General features: G+C 35.9%; 4 protein-coding genes across 6 annotated transcripts; 1 reads left to right on the top strand and 3 right to left on the bottom strand.

Annotated features, from left to right (window-relative positions):
* Positions 1-689: 689 nt before the first annotated feature.
* Positions 690-4,734, bottom strand: LOC101204778 (50S ribosomal protein L13). 2 transcript variants are annotated; one of them, XM_011659505.2, is made up of 6 exons: positions 4,420-4,734; positions 4,030-4,093; positions 2,269-2,340; positions 1,983-2,149; positions 1,275-1,386; positions 690-1,129 (listed from the first exon to the last, which is right to left on the bottom strand). In XM_011659505.2, exons 2-6 carry the CDS (start codon positions 4,069-4,071, stop codon positions 908-910), a joined length of 615 nt encoding a protein of 204 aa, XP_011657807.1. In that variant the 5' UTR covers positions 4,072-4,093; positions 4,420-4,734; the 3' UTR covers positions 690-907. The 2 variants fall into 2 exon arrangements, with proteins under 2 accessions (XP_011657807.1, XP_011657808.1); XM_011659506.2 differs by having other exon boundaries at positions 4,461-4,727.
* A 499-nt stretch (positions 4,735-5,233) lies between these two features.
* Positions 5,234-8,148, bottom strand: LOC101203240 (transcription termination factor MTERF5, chloroplastic). Of its 2 annotated transcripts, none has more exons than XM_004141982.3 (5): positions 7,901-8,148; positions 7,464-7,592; positions 7,199-7,248; positions 6,858-7,070; positions 5,234-6,753 (listed from the first exon to the last, which is right to left on the bottom strand). In XM_004141982.3, exons 1-5 carry the CDS (start codon positions 8,131-8,133, stop codon positions 5,669-5,671), a joined length of 1,710 nt encoding a protein of 569 aa, XP_004142030.3. In that variant the 5' UTR covers positions 8,134-8,148; the 3' UTR covers positions 5,234-5,668. The 2 variants fall into 2 exon arrangements, with proteins under 2 accessions (XP_004142030.3, XP_031742599.1); XM_031886739.1 differs by having other exon boundaries at positions 7,199-7,266.
* A 360-nt stretch (positions 8,149-8,508) lies between these two features.
* Positions 8,509-11,030, top strand: LOC101203004 (lysM domain receptor-like kinase 4). The gene has a single exon (XM_004141981.3). The coding sequence runs from the start codon at positions 8,892-8,894 to the stop codon at positions 10,809-10,811; it is 1,920 nt and encodes a 639-aa protein (XP_004142029.1). The 5' UTR covers positions 8,509-8,891; the 3' UTR covers positions 10,812-11,030.
* An 887-nt stretch (positions 11,031-11,917) lies between these two features.
* LOC101204053 (protein DA1-related 1) lies at positions 11,918-16,495 on the bottom strand. Its single transcript, XM_004141902.3, has 11 exons — positions 16,227-16,495; positions 15,491-15,608; positions 15,148-15,241; positions 14,903-15,053; positions 14,579-14,705; positions 14,391-14,474; positions 13,633-13,749; positions 13,348-13,560; positions 13,197-13,259; positions 12,960-13,075; positions 11,918-12,480 (listed from the first exon to the last, which is right to left on the bottom strand). Exons 2-11 carry the CDS (start codon positions 15,587-15,589, stop codon positions 12,096-12,098), a joined length of 1,449 nt encoding a protein of 482 aa, XP_004141950.1. The 5' UTR covers positions 15,590-15,608; positions 16,227-16,495; the 3' UTR covers positions 11,918-12,095.
* Positions 16,496-16,944: the final 449 nt, after the last annotated feature.

A 16,944-nucleotide genomic window follows, 5' to 3' on the forward strand; every position in this document is an offset into this window, starting at 1 on the left:
CAAAAGTTTGAGATATAAGTTTAGTCTCTAAACTTTCAAACATACATAACATTTGTTTTTTTTGACAAATTCAATTTTTTGTAAAACTAATTGATTTATTAGATATATATTTGAATTTTATGTGTTTGTAACTTTACCCTTTCAAGAAATTCTTGTTCCAAAGTATGATGAGCTAAAAGAAATTAAATTCCAATTGACTAAATTTCTAATTTTCGACCTTATAGGACCAAATAGAGACAAAAGAAAACGTTGAAGTAAAATCTAAATTTATAATTTAATCTTAAAAATTAATATTAACCTTTGTGATGGGTTTAAAATTTAAATTATTGTCCAACTATGATGATACTATCACTTAAAAAAACAAGGAAAAAATATAAAACATATTGTCCAATCTAAAATTGAACTAAAAACTTGAGCCGGCAGTGAAATTAAATTTACGAGTATGCTGCTTTGCAATTTTACAAAAAATTGTAGTATGAGTAGAGGTATGAACGTTTAAAAAAAATACTTGAAACTTCAACCGATGAAAAAATATATAGACAATACCGATCAAGCTTATTTTAGCTTTTCATTACTCTTCTGAACAATGATTATAGTAAATATTAAATCTTTGTTGCATTATGTCCTGTTTTTGGCAACTTCACCATGCCTTTTCATCTCTAAAAGAAAAGAATAATTGGAAGTGATCGTAAAGTGTAATGGCAACAAAATAACTTATTAGTTAAAGCAAAAGAAACTAAACACGTTTCCCTTGGATATCCAAGCATTGAACAAACATGGCATCATATCTTTACAAATGATATCAAATCCCAGTTACACGGTTCCGTTAAAGACAGCTCTGATGCAATTCAATCAAATTCCAAGCTAATTCAGATCTACACAAAACTCCCACAAAGGACAGAAGAAATCAGGCCGTCACTTCTACCTTCTCTTCTTTCTTTCTACTTTCCTTTCCTTCGTTCTTGTTGTTTTGTTGTTGCTCGGCCATCTTTTGCGCTCGAATCATGGCCCGTCTTACCTGAGGACGCATCTCTCTTACATTACGAGGTGGCATGATATAGGGCTCCAGTGGACGGTCGCCAAAAGGGTGTTCATCTCCAGCAAAAATTCTCAGTTTTCGATCTCTATCCTGCATTAAATAGAAGTTATAATATAAATACCCACCCTGTAGTGTACAATGGCGGATGAAAAAGGATGAAGATTTAATAAACAACTGACGTAGTCCTCCATTGGTAACAGAAGATCTTAAACACCAAATAAATTTAAGGACTAACATCACGCAGTTTATTTTTTGGAAGCATGCGTAACACAGCTTTACGTATGACTTCTGTAGGGTCTCTGGTCATCTGTTCCCTCAAAGTTCTTTCCTTCAGGTTCCCAACATACCTACAAGGCCACGCATAGTTGAAGACAAATAATGAAACACAGACCACATCAAACTGTTACTATATTACCAAAGCAGCACTAAAGTGATCTCCTTCCTCTACTTTTCTGCAGATAGAAATCAAGCACTTGTTTGGATTGAATTTTTAAGATTTTAGAAAAAGGTTTTTAAGAGAAGAAAATTCTTTTTTAAGTCTTAGAAAAGTAATCCAAATACGCCTTCTAAGTCATTTAGATTTAACCAAAAGTTAAACCCCTCTTTGATAACCATTTGATTTTTTGTTTTTGGTTATCTAATTTTTATCAATGTTCTTAAAAAGCAAGTAGTGGTTTGAAAACTAAAAAAAAGTAGTTTTTGGAGAAGTGTTTTGTTGGTGAAATTTGGCTAAAAGTTCAACTCTGATACTTAAGAAATTGAAAATAAGAACCAAACAGGGCCTAAAATTTCGACAAACTAATGCCGTTCTAATTTTGCCTCAAATTTCAACAAAACAAATGCCAATGAAATCTTAACTGATGAAAATAGATTAACGAACTTTAGAGTACGTGCCAATGACCAATACTTTTTAAGTAAAACTACAGAAACATATAGTACTTACCCTGTATGCCAGTAATAAACTTTTTTAGTGAGTTTTCTTCCTGTGACAGCGATATCCTTAGCATTAAGCACAATGCACATATCCCCATCATCTCGATTGGGTGCATATGTTGGCTTATCCTTGCCTTGAATCACAGTAGATATTTGAGATGCCAATCTCCCAAGAACCTGGTAGAAAAAGTTAGAGCATCTTTCTTTGTTTCTAGCAAATATCACTACTCTTGAACATTCTATCTCATAATCTGAGGAACCTACTATCAAGTGAAGAGTTAATATTGCATTCTAACCTGGCCTTTGGCATCAAACACTCTCCACCTCAGGCCTTCCAAATTGATGCGTTTCAAGCCAGCAAGTGCTTTCTGGAACATTGTTGATGCATAGCAATGTTAATGGTTTATGCTTGTATAACAAAAGCACTTATTCAAAGAACACGGGGGAAAGGCTAAGTAAAATAAGAGAAATTAAACCGGCTATCAATCTGATCCGGAAGACACAAGGGCAGACCAAACTCATTGAGGATAAAATCCCAACCACTATAAACGAAAGCCTTCCTATTTCATTCTTACATAAGTTCCTGGCTGATAACTTAGAACCAAATAAAAAATTTCTTCTCATTCTAATCAAATAATCCATATAACAGCAGAGAAACCTAAGTGCTAAAATAAACCCGCCCATATCCCAACATAACTTCCTTCATTATCCATGGAAACAGGCTCCTTCAATCATTGGAAAGTCCTTAGAAGTGCATCAACACAACATACAGTTTTTAAGTCTTCACTTCTCCTTCTACACAATGTATTCATATAGCAAGGAGAATCTCCTGGAATTTTGCCTACAGAATTTATACCATCAACGACAATCACAAAATGAATTTTGCTACTCCTTCAAATAGCTTACAAGTTAATATTGGGTTTGCGGGTAAATTCCTTTGCTCACCTATAGAAGTGGGAGAACTTATATTCTAAAAAGTATGCTAAGGTCCTTTACAAAAGAGGGAAAAGAGGTCAATTTGTCTAACTACCTCTTTTATTTATTAACAATAGGTATTTGCGGAATCTGAATCTCTACAGCTCCACTCATATGAAACCAGTCTCAAATTTCTCTAAATCACAAATTACTTCAAAAGATAAAAATCTAGCAATTATTAGTGTCTTGCTGCTTATCACTGATGATAGTACAAAAGCTTTGGATCCTTGGAGAAGACAGGTACCAAGCCCAGCCAAGGGCCTTCTACATTCTTCTGCCACTTGTCGATTAGATAGTAACTTAAGTCATTGAAAACAACGCTGGCTTCTTCAGCTACTATAGAAATTTTCCTTCATGAATCATCCAAATCCTACACGTATTCTCTTTAATAATAGAATGCCAAATAGTCCTTTATAGAATCTCCAAAACCCACTTGGAGAAAGGCCCTACTCCTTTTTCTAAAATTGCCTGTGCCAAAATCCCCCCTCATCCAATTTAAAGAAACTGGCAGGTGTTATCAATAAAAACGATGAAAAACTAAATATATAGAAAACCAAAATTCATAAGATAGCTTAATTTTCAAACAGTGCATGAAGAAAATATCATTTAATGGCTAACATAAAACACCATGGGAAGGCATGTTCGAAGTCTGTAACACTAAGAATGATCTGACATAAGGAAATCTAACCACCTTACCCTATAAAGACGCGGTAATTACCCGAATAAAATGTAACAATAAACACAATACAACAGTTTCTAAATGTTCAGAACGTAAACCCTAATCAAACCTAGCATAGAAATATTGTTCTTCTTTATTAATTCAACGTTTCTTATCAAATAAAGTTCAGCAACAGGTCCACCTGAGTTTCCAAGCAAACAGTTCCCCAACTGTAGCATAAAAGATTTCCCCAAACTCTAGCATGAGATTGTGAAACAAGAGCTGATAGAGTAGACAATATCATTTTTAAAACCAACTGACCAAGAACACGCATAACCAAAAGCACAACTTAAATCTACAATATGCATTCCACAACCATTTCGTATGATTAATATGTATTGGTGTAAAAGTACAGAAGGCTTGCCTTCATGTTGCCAGTGATAGAAGTAGCTGCTTGGCTTGCCATTTCTCAATGTCCTACCTTTTCACTGTTCCGCATCACAACAAGACATTTATCAGTACCCTCAACTAATAACAATTAACATCAAAACAATTTTTCCAATATTTTCAAATACAAATTTCTTCACCCACAGAGCAACTTTTTAGTTCCAACAAGTTATTATTATTATTATTATTATTGATTTATATAAGATTAATATGCTCCTTGTCATCCCTCTAGCCTGTGATTACACATTCTCAATTTTATGTTATCATTTAGACTGGGGGTTGAAAAAAAAATTATAAACAATTTTTTTTTATTTTCTTCTCTGTGGGTGAAGATAACCAACCAATAAACAAAAAAAAAATCTAAAACCTTGGGGATCTGAACAATAAACGAAGGCGGCGCGATCTCACCAACGGCGTGGAGGGGCTGAACCTCGGTGATTCTGAGAGAGAAAGATAGAGATAAGTAACTCAGAATGCTCGGAGAGACGGAAGGAGCAGCGGGGAGTTCGTGGGAAGAATATATCTGCGGCAGCTGAGAGTGCAGTGTGCGAGGGCAGCCGCTGAGCCGGAGTCGGGCAAGAGCGGCGGCAGTGTGCAGTGGCTGAAAATTGGAGGGAGGGTTTAGAGCATAGAGAGAATTTTAATAATTAACAAAACGAAAAAGGAGTAAAAACAATTAGCAAAATTATTTTACACACACCCAACATTTACCAAACTATTATTAATAATAAAATAAACATGAAATTTCACTCTATTTATAAATATTTTTTCTCTTATTAATTTAAAAACGCTTCAAAAATACCAAACTTACCTCAACTTGTACTGTGGACAAATTTATATTCAAAAAATTATTTGGACAATTTTCTTTATCAAAATTTTGGATTTTTTTGTCAAATTTATTATTTTTTACTATTCATTCAATTAATTAAGAAAAAGTTATGGAACCTTCGTCTCTTCCAATCACCTTTTTTTCTGTTAGGAAATGTCTATAATGTCTTTAACATTCGAATTTTTTTCATTAATTTATACAAAATAAGTCTAATAAATACCATAACGAACATAATCGAATTTAATTGTCTAATAATGTATACTCTTTCAAATTGATAATCACCATAGATTGAACTCATTTCATGATTTTTCATCTTGTTTTAACCATCCAAATACTTGTGTGCTGCACAATGTTCAGATAATCAAAAGCTTATCTTTAAATATAGAATTGGCATTTTCCCCAAAATTTGAAATTTTGTACACACTAAGACGTAAGTACTAAAATTATTACATTGGTGGGAGATGGACATATAAGAATAAAAATGAAGACCAAAGAGATGGATCAATCGAGATTCAAGAAGGCATCTCCAGGCCAAGTACACAAAAGCTCACCCCAGCCCCAGGCATTCCGTCTTCCATATCCACACTTTAAAACTCATGGAAGTTCACAGTAAGATGAAAAGTGTGGAATTAAAAAATGAACCACATGATGCATTAATCCCTTCTTATAAGCCCATTCTGTCGTCATGGGACACGGTAACTCTTGTTGCAGACAAGGCACTGCAAGGCCAGATATCTCATCATAAAAGCTTCCCACTTATAATACTCTTGTTTTTGTAGAAAGTCAGTCAATTCTTGAGAAGCAACTTGTTCACTTTCTTTATCACTGCCTTGTTGAAATTGCTTTCTGATAATGTTAACAACTGGTTCAGTAACAACATCACCTGGCTATTTTTCATAATTGCATACCTTGGTTTAATTCTCCCCTCCAAGCTGTAACCAAAATATTGGGGGAATTTGATTAGCTCTGCTTTTGAGTATCCCATGGTTAGAAAGAAATCCCATTTAGGCACTAAATTATCAGCTAAGCTGAAAGAATACAAGGCTGCATATCTTGAGGTCATGGTTCCAACATCCTCCATGCTATAACCTCTCTCCAAGAAAAATTGTGTCACTGGTTTCAAATTAGCCTCAATACTGAGACCGAATGTCTGTGGGCAACGATACAGAAGGACAGCAACATCGACTCCCAGAGTGTGAAAATATTCGGCCGTGGGCCTTAATTTTTCCTCAACACTATAACTTGTGATATTTGGACAACGGGTCAATACTTTACCAACCCTCTCCTCTGAGAGTCCCAATTCATAGAGGAAACTAATAGTTGTCTCGACCTTCTGTTTGCTGTAGGTGAGAATTGCTGGAAAACGGTAAATCACTTTCGCCCATTTTTTCTTGTCCACACCCAAATTTTCTAAGAATTTCATCGTTGGTTTTAAATTTTCACTCAGACTAATTCCACATAACTGAGGCCTCTTGTAGAGGATAATAGGGATATCAGATTTTGGCACCCCAAGATCAAGAAAAAACTCGATCACAGGCTTTATTTTTCCCTCCAAGCTGTAGTAAGCAAAAGATGGGAATCTGCGAGTAATTTCTTTAATCTGATCAAGATTTAAGCCATGCTCAATCAGGTAAAGAATCTCTGGTCGGAGATCTCCAGTAGGACCTAGTTCACTCACTCGAGAGATGGCTTTTAGCTTCTTCGTGTCAATTGTTGAATTTGAGACAGGAACTGGTGTAGCAGTCTTTTCCTTAATAGAAGGGCTAGGAAAGTTTTCCACAGCATGCACAAGATGAGTCCCATGCTCTTCAAAAAGGGACTCAAGATAAGGATTCAAAGCATCTCTAATTTCAAGTGTCGTCAACTCTCGTCCTGCATAGTCATGTGAACTAGGTTATAATTTCTGGCAATGCCAGTCTACATCCAACTAAATCAAATTCAATGTGATCGGTGATACAAGTACATTGAAGTCGAACCTACTAGATACCGAGATTTGTGAATCAAATGAAGCCTTAAGAGAAGATGATCGATGAAGCTATCGGACTTGTTTATTGTTCTTGCAGCAATTGCATTGCTTAGACCTTGCTTCTTTAAAAACAAGGTTAAAACTGCCTTGGCCTCTTCTTTTTCTGCTGTTAGAAGGGCTGGAGACACTACCTTTAAGTTGGCTGATCCATCTATCTCAGAATCTGCATAGTAGATCATCAAAACACAGTACTTAGCATGGTCAAAAGACGACCACACGAATTCATCAAGAGATTAAACAGCCACAAGAAGTTAATGACAACTCAACGAAACCTCAAACTGAAGCACTAACCAGATCTTGATCGGCAAGAAAAGAGTTTCCTTTGGAACGAAACCTGAACCCTATATAAAACAAAACTTCTGGATGACACATTCTCAGCATGGAGAGAATTGACAGAAAAAGAATCAAAGAAAGGGAAGCTTGTGCACACATTATAACTCAACACTATTCACTGAATATATCTCGCAACAAACCATCGGGAGAAAAAAACATGCAAATCTGTTAAATAAGAGAAGATATATTCATTCAAGCTAAAAAATAACGAGTCCAACGGTACCTTTGAGTAGTGATGTGACTACCATTTGGCAAAAAGGAGATAGGGACGGGGGCAGCTCTCATCTCTAAGAATTGGCGCAATAATTCGATCAAGCGTAAAGCACGGCCACTTGTGCAATCAGCCGCAGAGCTAGTTAAGAACCAAAAAGAAAGAAACTCCATTTACAAAATCCCCCAGGAAAGTGAACCCCTTCCATTACAACAAAAGCAATAATCATAGAATGTGAATAAATGCTGGGAACTACCTCGGCCAAATTTGACCCCACAGTTTCATTACTAGCAACAAAAACATGAGCTTTACATCTTTATATACGAATCACTAAGCTTGCCTTGGTTTTGGGTGTTTCAAAATTTCAGACTTGTTTACTAATTCTTTGTGCAAGTGTCAAGTGTCTTCTAATAAAAAATTGCAGAAGAGAAGGGATGGAAGCCACTTACCAAGATTGAAGCTCTGCGAAAATGGTAACGAGAAAATGGGTGGGAGGATCGAAATAGAAGCTGAGAGACTGAAGAAGAATGGTTGAGAAGGAGAAGAAGGAGAAGAAGGAGAAGGAGAAGAGCGGTGAATGAAAAGAGAGATTAAGATTGAAGGGCAGAGAAGGGAGAAAGAGAGAGTGAAAGAAACGAAGGTAAACCAAAGTAAGAGAGTCGAGAGTGACAACACACGTCATGTGGGCTACATTTAGATAATTATATATACACACATATATCCTTAAAAGAAAAATCTATTTCCCCTCTGTCCAATAAAAAAAAACAAAATTCATTATAAATATTTTTGTCAAATTTTCTATAAAAATTTAAGATTTACAGAAAAACTAATAAGTAATCATGAAGATACTAGAATAAGGTCAACAATAAATTATTGATGGTAAGTAATGAACAAATTTGATCTTCATTCAATTTATATCGATCTCAACATCGTTGTTCACAGTAGAAACTAAATCATTTGTTAGTGTAGAGAAAAAAGACTTGTATTCTTTGCTCTAGTGTGAAAAAATGAAAAAACAATTGTAGTTGCTTCATAATGAAAATTGGGGCAATTGGGAGCCGCCAATGAAGAGTTATTCCATTACTCAAACTTGAAAACTTCTCATTTGTACAATCTCTACATCTTTGGTTTGATTACCTCATCAACATCATCACCAATTTGTTCTAAACAATACCATATTAAAACAAAGATTGTCCCTTTTGGACTACTTTCTTCCCACTCTTCTCTATATTAAATTTCGAAATGTCATCTTTTCCTTCTTCCAAGTCAACCGAAGAAACAATGACAGCACTGCCACATCCCGCGTTGCTTCGTCTTCCCAGCGCAAGTTCAAGATCCAATACACACTTCTTCTCCTTCCTCCATCCAATTTTGACCTTTTCCAATATATAAGCACTGTTTTTTAACAAACCCCATCTGAAAATTTCCCCCAATTTCATCATGGATTCCTTCCAATTCCATTTCTTCACCGCTTCTCTGTTTTGCTTCTTCTCTTTCATTGTTTCTCAGCAACCCTACGCCGGATCCACCACCGCTGACTGTGCCGTCACCCACAGATCAACCGGCAATTTGGGTTACTTTTGCAACACCCCCAATCGGAATTGCCACTCCTTCCTCACCTTCCGATCTCGGTCTCCATTTAACTCTGTTTCCTCCATTGCTACTCTCTTAGGTTCCGACCCCTCTGAGCTATCTCGGGTCAACTCCGTCAACGCCTCCGCCACTTTCCCGCCGGATAAATTGGTGCTTGTTCCAACCACATGCTCCTGTTCGGGTCAGTTTTTTCAATCAAATGTTTCTTTTACAACACGAACCGGTGATTCTTACTTTGTCATTGCAAATGAAACCCTGCAAGGTCTCTCCACTTGTCAATCTCTTATATCTCAGAATCCCAATGTTAGTGTCACGAGTATAAAGGGTGGGGAAAGAATTCTTGTTCCTCTTAGATGTGCTTGTCCCACCAAGAATCAGACTGATATGGGTTTCAATTACCTTTTGAGTTACTTGGTTGTATTCGGTGATACTGTTTTTGATATCGCTCAAATATTTGAATCATTTGGTGCGGATATGGGGATTATTCTCGATGCCAACGAGCTTCAAGGAAGTTCCTTCGTCAACCCTTTTACAACTCTTTTAATTCCCCTTAAAACTGAGCCGTCGAGCACTGGAATGAAGGAGCGTAATTCATCCCCACCACCGCCGCCGTCTCTGCCCACTTCTCCCTCTCCGGCCTCTAAAAGAACATGGGTTTATATCCTTGTCGCCGTTGTCGGAGGAGTTGTTTTAGCAGCTGTAATTGGGGCTGTAGTTTTCTTTGCGTGTGTGAGGAAAAGGAAGAAGAAAACTGAGCATACACCTATAGAAATTGATAGCTTTGAATCAACTGAGAAGACATCAGAGAAAAAGTTGGATGGAGATTCTTCTTCTATCACCTTGGATAGTATATCTAGCGTTGTTCAATCTGTTAAAGCTTACACGTTTAAAGAGCTGCAGGATGCAACTGATAATTTCAGTTCAACCCATTTGATTAAAGGGTCTGTTTATCATGGCACAATCAATGGGGACTCTGCCGCTATTAAGAAGATGAATGGAGATGTGTCGAAACAGATCAATTTACTGAACAAGACGAACCATACGAATCTCATTCGCCTTTCCGGGGTTTGTTTTGAGGAAGGGCATTGGTATCTTGTTTTTGAGTATGCTGCCAAAGGTGTCTTGAGTGACTGGATTGATTCAAATGGTAGCAATAATGACAGATTCTTAACTTGGACGCAGAGAATACAGATTGCGGTAGATGTTGCAACGGGACTAAATTATCTCCATAGTTTTACAAATCCGCCTCATGTTCACAAGGATTTGAAGATGGATAACATACTTCTTGATGATGATTTCAGAGGCAAGATCTCAAACTTCAGTCTGGCAAGATCAGCAGGATGGGAAGAAGGCGAGTTTACATTGACAATGCACATTGTTGGAACAAGAGGTTACATGGCTCCAGAGTATCTCGAAAATGGTTTGGTGTCTACAAAGCTTGATGTTTATTCATTTGGGATTTTGATAATCGAAATGCTTACCGGGAAGGAGGTTTCGGAGTTGCACAGAAAGGAGAATCTGCAGTTGACTGACCTTCTTGAGAAGGTGCTTGATCAAAAAGATGGGAAGGAGTATTTGAACCACCTGATGGACCCTTCATTAGAAGGCAACTTTCCCACTGAACTTGCTGTTCTTGTGATGAATATCGCCAAGCTATGCATGAACAAGGATCCGTCTCAACGCCCGTCCATGGATGACATTGTTCAGTCCCTCTGTAGAATTTTGAGCAGTTCTTTGTCTTGGGAATTGCCAAACACTTCTGTGTGACACAGCTGAACTCATAACAGATCTGATCAGAAATTCTGTTTTTGTCGAATTAGAGCCATTCATTTTAAGTATAGGATCTTATACTTCCCACATTGTAAATCATGTCTGATTCTTCTACTTCATTTTTGTAATCCAAAGCTGTAATATCGTTTATATCTATATACAGCACATCTCTTGCATATATTGAAGCTCTTTCAAGGAAAAACAAATCACCTCTTCTATTTGTCTATATATATAACAAACCACACAAATTATCGGTTTGCCTCCCCGACTTTCACATTGCTACGTGTTAGTTTTACGTTACTCTTCATCTAAATACTATCTTCAAGAGAGTAAATGTGGAAACAGAACAGGACTTACATTAGAATAGCTTCCATTGCTGCTGACTGAAGAATCCTTGTTCTTCGTAGTTCGTAGTGATATCCATGACTGGATCTGCTACTTCTCAAATTGAAACTTGGTCTTGAGATTGAGATAAAGAGCAGAGATAGAGATTTATGAATAGTTCATCTGAGTTCTTGTTCTTAATTATTTATATTGATGAAGCTTTAGACTTTAAGGACTTTTTGACTTTATCCGCTTGTAGAGATTCCCTTTCCACATCTCTTGTAGCTGCAGATACTTCATCTCACAAACTGCCAAGAGGCCAAAACCTTTGACAAATACTTTTTCTTCTTTCTTCCATGACGTATGAAATTTGAGGGTTCTTCAAACTTATTCCCAGCTTTAACTAATGGTTATACGTATGTAGTTCCTACCTTTTGTTAAAAAATTGATCAATCTCTGAGTTTCGTAATGTGATTTTATATAGTTCCTTTCGTCTAACACAAGTAACAAAACTATATCTAAACCATGAAATATGCCTATTGAACAAATATTAGATGATTTCTCATAATATAACAGACAGATGATTAGAAAGAAGTGGATTACTAGACAAAATCAAAGCATGAGTTGTATACTTTTCTGAACACCTGTACTAAACTTTTCAAAGTCTCAAGTACAGAAGAATCAAACTCAATTTATACATCAAAAAACAACTTTTTTCAAAACACCTGTACTTGTGACTTTGAAAACACAGAAAGTCTAAAGTTTGGAAAAGGTCAAAATTTGGAAAAACATGGTGCCAATAATTCATTTCCACATTTCATCATCAGAGGGTTATGATTAAAAACTAATCAGATAAGAACATTTAACTGGCATGACTATCCATTTTATTACATGTTTTCACTTTTTACCAACGTCGTACAATCAATCCCCGTGTGTTCTTTTCTACAATATCAACTTTCAAACTGGGAAAGTTTGAGTGAGTTTGATATGATCAAGAGTTTTCTTCAAACCATACTTGGAAACTGCCTGCTCTCCCACCCTGAACCCATCTCCATAGGCTTGTGAATCATCCAGTTCGATTTGGCGTATGAAACATTCGCCAAGTTTCTTCTCTATTTCACTCAGTTTCTTGTCCTTGTTTGAACGTGGAGGTCGCAGGGAAGAAGATGAACTAGCAGCACCCATGGCAGTTTCAGATCCCACATTGATTTTGGATTTCAGCCACATGTGAGCTAGGACTTGGCAGATACCTTCTTCAATTTCTGGTTTTAGATTCGGATAACCTTGAAGCCTTAACCAAGCATGCATCATCTCATGTGCTAGAATGGATCCTGTCAACAACCTGTGTAAAAGGAAATATGTGTGAAATCAATCGCATGCACTTACTTTCAAAATGGACGAACCATTTGTGAAGATATGTAAAGGTCTTAGTTGTCCTAACAAATAGTTTCGAAATTGTGCCCTATACTTAACTTGCGTAGATTAAGTCCTTGGCTACTGAACAAAAAGTGCCAAGCCTTTGAAGACTTAGTTATGAGATATCTGGATGGTTGGAGGATCAGGAGACACGTGATACGTACTTCGAAAACGAGATATTAATCATAAAAGTGAATAATTATATAAAAAAATGCTCGATGATCTTTTGTTTGAGAAGATGGTAGGAAGAGACAAACATAATCAGACATTTTACTATTTCAGTCTAGACGTAAACAAAATTATACTATCGCGAAGATACATAAAAGTTTATTGTCCTAGCAAACTATGACAACCCAAAAACTTAAACTTAACAACTTTCTTATATGTTCTGAACAAATATGGTACCTGGGAAGGCCATATAGGATGAGTATAGCCGTAACTTCACAATTACGAACAAGTCTGCGTTGCTTTGTGAGTAACTCAAGGATTGAACGACTCCCAATATGTTTCATCTCATGAATCTACTAGCAATAATGATCATGATCAAAGCAATTCAATTCAGTCAAATTCAAAAACAATTATTTTAATAAAACGGTCTTATATATTGAGGTTAAATAGAGATAAAGAGATCGAAATTCTAACAATTGGAATGGTTTGCTCTTCTGACAAGCAGAGCCCACGAGTTTCGGATAAATGGTGATGTCCCTGATCCAAACAAACGAATAAAGGATTGGTGTGACAAAAAGGGTAACATTCCATGAAGAACCAAAAGAGAAGCCTCGGTGTCACTTACATTCTTTTCCCCTTCCATGGCATTGTTCAATGCTTCCCTTTCAACCATCCCCAATGGAATTTCTTGGTTAAGTTTCATGTTTAAACTTGAGAAGAATTCTTGTATCTCATGGAAGAGAGGCTGGCACTCATTGGTGTCCATAATCTTGAAGCTAGAACAGTTTGGACACAAGCTTCTGCCATCTTTAAGTAGAATGTAGTTGATTCCTTTTGGCTGCATGAAAGAGTAAGCTCACATTTGTGAGTATGGGACAGAGAGAGAAAAGAAAAGAGAGAGAGAATTTACCTGTAATCTTTCGCAACTAACACAAATGGAAGTTCCATCAGTTGCATGGGAAGGGCAATGTTTTTGTTTCCAAAAAGGATGCTCTCGAAATTCAACCACCCCATTACTATGTGGGATCTAACAGAAAAAACACAAGTGAAAAAGAAATGCAGATGATGATGGTAAAGAACATTCTGCTGTGATATCATCGACTTTGGGCTTACGTCTACATAGTTTTGTTTTTGAATCACTGTGCTTGAGTGACTAGTACTGATGGTTTTTTTTTTCTTTTTTTGAAAGAAACTGCTTCATTGAGAAGAAAATGAAATAAATACAAGGGCACACAAAAAAAAAATCCACTAGAAAGACCCAAGAAAGAGAGAAAGAGCTCAAACCTAACTACAAAAGGGGACTCCAATCCAACCAAATCAAACCAAGGCCATACTTACAAAAGAGCCTATTAACGAACATTCACTAGGAGGTATTAAACCTAGCCTCCTTCCATACCTCCTCACTCGATCTCTCCACCTCTCTTGAAATTCTGTTATTTCTATCCATGTACCCCAAAAGAACAGATAAAAGTTTAGCATGCTGTAGCACTTTGTTTTTCTCACAAAAAGACGAAAAGAGGAGCACTTCTTCAACCACCTCATGGATTTTTTTTCTTACTTGTACATCTAGGCCAACTAAGTTTTAACTGATATGGTACTATGCTTGATATTTTGATAAGAGAATCGATATGCAAACATCAAAATCATTGAAGACTTGAAATTACTTACAAAGTTGTTGCATACATAGCATTTAGAATGCCTCAAATTCCTTGGACAAGATGTGTGATAAGGTCGATTTTCAAACATGCATAACTGTCACAAATCATCAGACATATAATCATCAAATTTAAGGATAGATTACTTAGGATTCCACAAATTTAACAAAGCCCAAGATTTCTTCCCTCCTTTAAAGCTACCTCATCATCTTTGATTAGTTGTTTGCAAGTATGACATACGAGACATTCTATATGCCAAACAATACCATTATGTTCGAAAACATGTTCGCGTATGCTTATCTCGGTATTGCATCTAGCACAGATTATCCTGCATAAAACATGCTGTGTCAAAAAAACCACACGATTAAGTGGTCAAGTTAAACATGCGTGTGCATTTCCGTACTAATTAAGATGAAGCCTAAACAGGCCAACCATTGATAAAACGAATTTAGAGAGGACAGAGTTTGCAGAAATTCAAAAGCAAGAGACCTGGTAAAGTTAAATATGACAAGTGGAAAGTTTTACTTGGATGCAGAGGCCAGAAAAGGTCGAGAGGAAGAAGCATGTGCACTGTTATTTGAAAGAGAACACTCCATGACTAAGCTCAGTTGCATTGCATTGGCGAGCTCCTCATCTTCTTCAATTTGGGATGTGATGACTTTCATCTTTTGTTTCTCTAAAATGATAACATTATTTATCAAGACCTTGAACAAACTTTAATCTACCAAGATAAATGCAAAAAAACTTGAATCTTTAACATCATCACTTACCAATGATCAATGCTTCCTGCTTTACAGCTTCCATTTCTGAGAGCGATACTGCCTTAGCATAATCAACTTCCTCTTGATCATCAAATACGCCACCCTACAGTTTAATTAATACAATATAACAAAACAAACCACCATGTTACTATCAAAAAGTGCCTTCCTTTAGTTTCATTGATGTAGAACAAAATTTGTGACAAAACTGACTTTTGAAATCAAGACAATTTCAATAAATTAACTCTCGAGAACAACTCGGAAGATGATTTCAAAAGTAATTTTGCAAGCAATAGATTTCAGAAGAAATGATGAAAAAAAAAGTAAATATATAGAAAGTGTTGCTTAATTTTACATTTAAATGTTGAAACAGGTGCAGAAGTGAGAAGTTCTCATGTCCACTTCTGCCGTGATTACTTCTTAAGGCACTTTCAATATTGCTTGTCCACTCCATAGTTTCAGATGAAATCAACCTGCAACAATTCACTATTTTATTCATAGTATAAAAAAAAAATTTGAAATCAAATCACCAGATTAAGGATCTAATCTCATTTTTTGAGTTTAGCATTTAAAACAGGAATCAAACAAATCTCATCAACTTTTTGTATCTGGTTACACTACAAATTAAAAATCATGACCTTCAAACATATTTAAACACAAATCAAAGTAATATTGCCTATATCCCTTCACAATCTATTATGTTTAATGCCCTAATTGCTGTCTTAACACTCTCTCAATATTTCAACACCTTCACTGTTCTCATAAACAAGACAAAACAAAAAGATCATTCATTAGAAGTACTTCATATACAACAAAAAAAAAAATAGCCCCTCAGTTTCTTTCTAATATTTTCCCTTCAAACCACTGTAAAAGTTTCTAAATTGATAAAAAAAAAAAATTCATATAAACCAGATTACCCCCCAACTTGTTTCTTTCTTCTTCTCTTCAGTTAAAGCAGGGGGAAATGAGAAGAAAAAAAAGGCCAAAACATTGCCAAGAAGTGATGTTTTTGCTTATTTTCTACTTGCCCATATAAGTTAAACTTGAAAATTCATCAGAAATGAAAGAACTTTATAAGAAAAAAATCATACCTTCTTTGCTTGAAATGAAGATTGAGATCCTAAGAAGAAGAGATGATATTTAAAAGAAGGTGATTTCAGTCAAGCGAAAAGAGGGAGAGAGAAAGAAAGAGGAAATGACTGAAGAATCTCAATCAAAGGTAGAGATTTGATAAGTTATATATACAAAATGAGATCATAAAGAAGCCATAAAACATGCACATATGTCCATAAACTCATTGATAAAAAAGGAAACTAGAAAACACAACTATGAAAATTATTTACTTTTAATAATCTCAAGATACAAATATGAAATACTTTCGTTACTTATCTAGTACATCTAACCGTATAAAACTACCGGCGGCCAAATAATTTATTAGAAAGAGATGGCTAAGAGTAATAATTTTTTCAATGGAAAGAGTCTGTTCATGGACTGAGAAACATATTGAAAAGGAGGTGGGGTAATGAAAACTACTTGATTATTTGTATTTTTGTGTCTTTTTTTCAAAAGGGAGGGAAAAAGGAGGAAATTTGTTAATAAAAGATATCCAATTATGAGATTCCAAAAGCTGAGTTTGCCAATTGAGTTTGGTTTGGCAAAGGACACTCTCACTTACTATAATGAAGGTTCCTGGATGATGCCTAAAGCCATACATATGATTTTGTTATTTTCCACAACTTCATTTCATTTGTTTTCTTGTGTTGTGTCTGCATTCTCTTCCACCAAAATGTGGATGAAGTGATAAAATTT

This window comes from Cucumis sativus, chromosome 6, assembly GCF_000004075.3.
Source record: "Cucumis sativus cultivar 9930 chromosome 6, Cucumber_9930_V3, whole genome shotgun sequence".
Classification (NCBI taxonomy): Eukaryota; Viridiplantae; Streptophyta; class Magnoliopsida; order Cucurbitales; family Cucurbitaceae; genus Cucumis; species Cucumis sativus.

Coding starts and splice junctions, on each gene's coding strand:
- LOC101204778 (XM_011659505.2), bottom strand. CDS start 4,071: ATGGCAAGCCAAGCAGCTACTTCTATCACTGGCAACATGAAG. Junction 2,341..4,029: donor CTATCACTGGCAACATGAAG/GCAAGCCTTCTG, acceptor ACAATGTTCCAG/AAAGCACTTGCTGGCTTGAA. Junction 2,150..2,268: donor TGTTTGATGCCAAAGGCCAG/GTTAGAATGCAA, acceptor TTTTTCTACCAG/GTTCTTGGGAGATTGGCATC.
- LOC101203240 (XM_031886739.1), bottom strand. CDS start 8,133: ATGACGTGTGTTGTCACTCTCGACTCTCTTACTTTGGTTTACCTTCGT. Junction 7,593..7,900: donor TTCGCAGAGCTTCAATCTTG/GTAAGTGGCTTC, acceptor GTTCTTAACTAG/CTCTGCGGCTGATTGCACAA. Junction 6,754..6,857: donor CAAATCTCGGTATCTAGTAG/GTTCGACTTCAA, acceptor ATGACTATGCAG/GACGAGAGTTGACGACACTT.
- LOC101203004 (XM_004141981.3), top strand. CDS start 8,892: ATGGATTCCTTCCAATTCCATTTCTTCACCGCTTCTCTGTTTTGCTTC.
- LOC101204053 (XM_004141902.3), bottom strand. CDS start 15,589: ATGGAGTGGACAAGCAATATTGAAAGTGCCTTAAGAAGTAATCACGGC. Junction 13,750..14,390: donor GCTATGTATGCAACAACTTT/GTAAGTAATTTC, acceptor TTTTTCTGTTAG/ATCCCACATAGTAATGGGGT. Junction 13,561..13,632: donor TTAGTTGCGAAAGATTACAG/GTAAATTCTCTC, acceptor TCTTTCATGCAG/CCAAAAGGAATCAACTACAT.